The sequence below is a fragment of the Barbus barbus genome (genome assembly GCF_936440315.1).
Source record: "Barbus barbus genome assembly, chromosome: 24".
Lineage (NCBI taxonomy): Eukaryota > Metazoa > Chordata > Actinopteri > Cypriniformes > Cyprinidae > Barbus > Barbus barbus.
The window spans coordinates 16,222,267-16,229,313 of NC_136752.1; the positions used below are offsets into that span (position 1 = coordinate 16,222,267).

General features: G+C 35.8%; 1 protein-coding gene across 1 annotated transcript; it reads right to left on the reverse strand.

The window, feature by feature from the left end:
• Nucleotides 1-269: 269 nt before the first annotated feature.
• Nucleotides 270-3,031, reverse strand: LOC306844222 (cytochrome P450 2J2-like). The gene is made up of 9 exons (XM_079376195.1): nt 2,803-3,031; nt 2,483-2,645; nt 2,220-2,369; nt 1,957-2,114; nt 1,678-1,854; nt 1,461-1,602; nt 1,197-1,384; nt 972-1,113; nt 270-723 (listed from the first exon to the last, which is right to left on the reverse strand). The coding sequence occupies exons 1-9, from the start codon at nt 2,983-2,985 to the stop codon at nt 548-550; spliced, it is 1,479 nt and encodes a 492-aa protein (XP_079232321.1). The 5' UTR covers nt 2,986-3,031; the 3' UTR covers nt 270-547.
• Nucleotides 3,032-7,047: the final 4,016 nt, after the last annotated feature.

Here is a 7,047-nt window from a genome sequence, read left to right on the forward strand (position 1 = left end):
AGGAGTTTGTCCCTGCTATGTGTAGTCTTTACACTCAGTGTTTGAGATTATAAGTCAAGAGGAAGAGGCCTTTCAAGGTTCTGGGGCCCCAGCAAGTTACATAATACCCCAGCTGTTGTTAGTAATGAATCTGTGACTGTGAAACATTCCTTTACTCTGCTATAGTAACTCTAAGAATTTTACATAATACTTAATACATAATATTTAAATGAAACAATTCTATTTATCTATATTTATCTGTCTTAAAAAAAAAGAGATGGTTCATGTGACAAATTTTCAACTGAAGTATAATTCATTTAAATGACAAATATAATGTTTTTGCACATCCGTAAATCATTTACACATAGCATTAATACAGGTATCAATACATGTACATTTTATACATCAAAATCATTCATACATGTACTGATACATTTTTATTTATACATTAAAATCATGTTTACTACATTGCAACAATATTGCATTTAGAAAAATGTGGAAATGCTAATCATCCAGAAACACATCAGAAAGCCTGCTTTACATCTAATCTCCCTGGCTTTGTATTGTTCTAACGTGAGGACACACACATACGGTATGGAGAAGGAACATTTGTGAACCATATCTCTCCCTCCAAACTGGGTTCCTCTCCTGGACATTTGGAGAAGGTGAATTGCTGAAGCAGGGAGGTGAAGAACAGGAAGATCACCTGACGAGCCAGCTGCTCTCCCAAACACGCTCGCTTACCTGTGAGCAGAAACCCCTCATTGTTTTTGTTGTCAGAGAAAATGTCACTAATTAAATTATACATTATAGCATTAGTTTTTCATTCATTTATAAAAGCATATTGCCATCTTAATTCACTTCAGTGTTGTTAGGTACAATAAGTTTCAAATGTGTTAGCTAGTTTTGCTCTTCTGTACGTGTCCACAAAAAGATAACTGCAAGCAAATCACACACCGAGATGTTATATGTAAATGTTTATAGAACATTACCTGCTGAAAAAGGCAGGAAAGCATCTCTTTTCTGAAACTGGCCGTTTTCATTCAGGAAGTGTCCTGGGTTAAAGGTGTCTGGTGTCTCCCATTCATTTGGATCATGCAGGACTGAAGACAGGTTTGTTGAAATAGAGGTGCCCTAAAAAAGAAAGCATCGAAACTACTGATTAGTGCAGCAATCAGCAATGACTAATAGTCTTTAGAATAGAATAGAATTCATACCTTAGGAATGAAGAATCCTCCTAGTGTTGTGTCTTTAGCAGACTTTTTAGGGAATCCCAGCGGAACAATATCTCCAAATCTTTGCATCTCATGGATAACAGCCTCAGTGTAGGGCATATCAACTCTGTCAGCCAAACAGGGTTGACGGGATTGTCCAATAACCCTGTCTATCTCTTCCTGGACCTTTTCTAAATGGGAAGCACGTGGTTAGTCATTATGTGGTGACAATATGTAGATTCTTTGAAAAATTAAAACCAGACTCACTCTGTATTTTTGGATATTTGATCATAAAAAGCAGACCCCAGCGTAATGTAGAAGCAGAGGTCTCTGTCCCAGCCTCAATCATGTCTAGGCAAGATATCACTAACGATTCTATGTTAAAACCAGCCTCGGGTTCGCTCTTTTTCTGTTAAAAATAAACAAAGAAAGTACTGCATTATTCAAAAGTAAAAAAAAAAAATACCACCTTAACTTTCCGTACCTTTTCCATCTCAGTCAGGTAGTTGTCTATAAAGTCACGTGGGTTTGAAGGGTCCCAGTCCTCTCTGTGTTTAGTGATCTCTCCTCTCAGGAAGTCTGTTATTTGCTTATAGTTTGAAAACATAGTCTGATGGGGGCCAGGTAAGTATTCCAAGAGCCAAGGACACACATTATACAGCTGTGAAAGATGACATAGTTAATGGTTAATACAGATTGTGAATCATAATTAACTAACAGGATATGAAAGTATGTGTCTAAGGATGCTGTCATGAATCAGTACCTGTGCTCTGTAAGAGCCTGCTAATTGAACACATTCATTGTCAAGACGCAGGATTCTTTGATAATATTCATCATGATAGTCAAAGCGTTGTCCAAATGTCAAACATGCAACAGTATTTGAGACAGCACCGTTTAAGATGGTCATAGGGTTGAAAGGTCCTGTTTAGGAGAAAGCATGGATATTTCTTAATTTGCAAACTGTTTTCATTCTTCTTTGCCCCAATGGACTAAAATTCTCCAGTTAGTGAGACATTTATACCATACCCTTTTCTGTCTTAAAGGCATCACAAAGGTAGACAGACTCTTGCTGGATGCTGTGCTCAAGGATTTTCTTCTCCTCTCCAAACATCCGCAAATGGAGGCCACCAAACTTCCTATGTGTCCGCCACCGGTATCCATTACTCATTGTTAATCCTACATAATGCCATAAAGATGAAACTTGATTATTGGTAATAAATCACCAACTCCTTTTGAGAATAAAATTGGTTTAATTTAGTCATAATGGTCATTGTGGTTAGTGTACATACCAGTTCCCTTATAAACTTTGTGAAACAGAGGGACATTTGGACGCTCAACAAAACTGTCATTCTGAGTAACGAGGGCCTCCTTTACCATTTTATATCCCGACACGACTACCATTTTCTCACTGCCCACTCTTAAGCTGAATATGTTCCCGTAGACTTCAGCCAACTGAAATTGAAAATATTTATTTTATTTTGTTTAGGAACATTAATAGTTAAAATATTTTCTAAGAAACATGACAATAAATGAAACCATCTCTAAAAGCTGACAGACTTGACACTAAACTAACTAATGAAAAAAAAAAACATATGAATTTAGCTCCCACCTTATTCATGGTCCTAAAATCCATCTTAGTGAAGACAGTTCCCAGGAATGGCAGAGGCCAGGGTCCTGGAGGGAAATTTGAGGGATTCCTATTTTTGATCATTTCAGCAAGGAGCAGAAACACAAAAAATAAAATGATCCAGCTTTTAAAATCAAAGCTGTCATAGATCAAGTGCAGGATCATAGTGGTAGAAGAAATGACAGGTTTCCTTTGCCTTATTGGAACTCGGTGGTTTGTATTTATACGTACTTTTGCACAGGACTGGGAAATGCAAATACTGGAGGGGAGGAGCAGAGAGATATTACATAAGGCACTCCAGATTCTACAAAGGTGGTCAACAGAACCCTATGGAAACACATTTTTCAAAGTAAAAGTTGAAAGATAAGAACAAGTTATTACAAACACATGGGCAACATTACAGTCCTGCCTGACATGTCTACATTTGCTCTGGAGGTTTTTCAAACTGTTCATATTTTCTTTCTGCAGCTTTAAACATACATATAGAAATACGATTTGACTGCTCTTTATCTTTTTTTCATATACATTGCAAAGACGTTTGGGGAGGTAATAAGACAGGAGGTAATTTTGCTCTCTTCCTCTTATTCTTTCAAGAGATGTAGTGAAATGTACTACAGGCCTAATATGTGCATCTCCATTTTCCGTCTGAGAGGTTTGTAAGTGTAAACTTTATCACACTTTATAACACTGGGTACAATTATTGCTTTAAAAATTCTACTTGAAAAATTCAGTAGCAAGCAAGGGTTGATTAAAAAAACAAATTTGTTAAAAAGGGACAAATTAATGCAGACCTCCTCGTGCATATCAGAGAGGGACAGTTGTCCTACAAGCACACACACACTGAATCTAAATAGGAGTTTGTCCCTGCTATGTGTAGTCTTTACACTCAGAGTTTGAGATTACAAGTCAAGAGAAAGAGGCCTTTCAAGGTTCTGGGGCCCCAGCAAGTTACATAATACCCCAGCTGTTGTTGTTGCTCTACTCTGTCTAAACAGTTCTTTTTATCTATTTAAAAAGAGATATCTCATTTGACAAATTTTCAAACAAGTGTAATTTATTTACATGACAAATATGATTATTTACACATCTGTAAATCATTTACATTTGCATTAATACGTGTATCAATACATGTACATTTTATACATAAAAATCATTGCATACACTGATATATTTATATTTATATTTTAAAAGCAAGTTTGCAACATTGCAACAATTTTGCATTTTGAAAAATGTGGAAATAATGCTGACATAAAAGATAATCATCAAGAAAGGCATGTCAGACAATACTAAATCTAAATAGTTTATATCTAATTTTACTGACTTTTGGTCTAACGTGAGGACACACAAATACGGTATGGAGCAGGCGCATATGTGAACCATATCTCTCCCTCCAAATTGGGTTACTCTCCTGGACATATGGAGATGTGAAGAAAAGGAAAATCACCTGACGAGCCAGCTGCTCTCCCAAACACGCTCGCTTACCTATGAGCAGAAGCCATAATGCAAAATTAAAAATCACACAGTCATGTCTAAGCAAGATATCACTAACGCTTCTATGTTAAAACCAGTCTCGGGGTCGCTCTTGTTCTGTGAAAAATAAAAAAGAAAGTACTGAATTATTCAAAATTCAATAAAAATAAAAATAAAACACCTTTTATTACTTTACCTTTTCCATCTCAGTCAGGTAGTTGTCTATAAAGTCACGTGGGTTTGAAGGGTCCCAGTCCTCTCTGTGTTTAATGATCTCTCCTTTCAGGAAGTCTGTTATTTGCTTATAGTTAGAAAAAATTGTCTGGTAGGGGTCAGGTAAGTATTCCAAGAGCCAAGGACACATATTATATAGTTGTAAAAGATGACATAATTGGTGATGAATTTAGATTTTTAATTATAATTATCTCACAGGATATTAAAATTTGAAAGCAGCATCTATTGATGCGGTCATGAATCAGTACCTGTTCTCTAGGAGAGTCCATTAACTGAACGCATTCATTGTCAAGATGCAGGATTCTTTGATAATATTCATCATAATAGTCAAAGCATGACAAGGCATCACAAAGGTAGACAGACTCTTGCTGGATGCTGTGCTCAAGGATTTTCTTCTCCTCTCCAAACATCTGCAAATGGAAGGCAGCAACTTCCTATGTGACCGCCCCCGGTATCCATTATTCAGTGAAATACCTCTATATAATTATGAAATCTGATTATTAATCTAATTAAATCTAATTATTAAACACATTTTAAACTCATTACAGTGTACAAGGGTGAATTATTAACTTGAACCTAAGTAACACATTTGACTATTGCAATGATGCTTCATTTTGAAAACAGAGATATTGTGACAAATGATTTACCCAGTTGTGATTTATTTACATAAACATCAAAAGAACACAGCAAATCATACACAATATACAACTTTTATTAATACATTAGATATGCATATTGTAATATATGACATACATTTGTACATCAGGACAGATACTGTAGGTATTAGTATTAAATCATTGTGAAGATAAACCACTACTGTGTAGCCTACTTAATGGTAACATAAAGAATGTATACTTACATAATAGATATTCTATCGTAGCAGATATTCGTAAACATGCTACAAAAAAATGTAGGCTTATGTGTATCCTCTAACGTGAGGACCAGATGCCATCAGCTGAAGTTAAATGTGATCATAATGTGGCATGGACAAAAATTATTTACTCACCCAAAGTAAATAAAAAGGATTAAACACAAGCATATCACTTTTTAAGAAGTCATCAGATGGTATGTTTGTGCATTACCTGCTGAAAATGGAAGGAATTCTCTTTTCCGAAACTGGCCATTTTCATTCAGGAAGTGTCCTGGGTGAAAGGTGTCTGGGGTCTCCCATTCATTTGGATCATGCAAGACTGAAGACAGGTTTACTGTAATAGAGGTCCCCTAATAAAGAGAGAATGAAAACGTCACTATTCTAGACAAGACCCCTACCCTAAATAGAATAGAATAGAATTCATACCTTAGGAATTAAGCATTCCCATAGTTTTGTTTTGTGATTGTATTAATATTGTTATTCAGCAGATGGTAAGCAGCAGATGAAGGTGAGTAGTGACTTTGATACTTGATGAGATGCAGAAAGGATATACTGAGTAGAATCTTGTCTTGCCAGGAACTCGTGGATGACTTGAAGCAGCACACACCCCAGGATGACGGTGGAGAAGAGGATCAATGATCGAAGGACATTAGTGTTAACAGCATCTATTCTATCTAACACCACAAAACCAGTCTTAAGTCGCTGGGGTATATTTGCACTAAGTGAAAATAGCAATAGATGCTGTTAACACTATTATAAGTAAGAATAACCATAGATGCTTTACACTAAGTGAAAATATGATATATTCTATTTACACTAAGTAACAACAGCAGTATTTCTAGAGATTTGCTGTTTACACTAAGTGAAAATAGCCATTCTATACATGCTGTAAAAGTAGCAGATCTTTGCAATAAGTGTAAATAGTAATTAGACGCTATTTATAGGCTACTTATTAACAAATGGCAAATCAGCATGGTCAACTTCATCTTTGCAGCCGACACTGACTCAGAAAACAGTTTAGTAAGCCTAAATAAAATGTGTTCTAGCTATTTTTCCCTAAACATTCATTGTCATTCCTTTAGCCAGCAGGCTTTATGCTATAGCCTATAAAAGGCTCATTGTTTTAATGTAGTACAGTGTAAGTTAATGTAATAGGCCTAGTTTAATTGATTGAATATAAACGTGCAATTATTTCAATGTAGTGATGCACATTTGCGAATTTTTTAAATCGTGTACACGTTAATGAATTGCACTGGGCTTTGTTCATTGGTAGTTGTGTGTGAGGGCGTTGTGAAATGCTGCAAACTGCGAAAATGAAGTCTCAAAATACAAATGAACCAAACAAAATTAATGCAAACAAGATGTCAATAAATGGACGTGTGTCACCTGATCCACAAATGCACGGATTCCTTTTGCAAGAGCAATTTATGATATATTAATGCAGATCACATTTTCATACGCAAACATCTGTATTTGTTCAAATCGCTGCACAATCATTTAATCCCGAATTCCACAGACTCAAATTGAAAGACATTTGTTTGTGGTTAGTAACATACACGCATTAAAAGGTATGCACTACATGGATAATTGTGCGTGCATCTATTAATAATTTTGAGTCTAATATCATTCCATAACTACAGACCCCTCCCCAT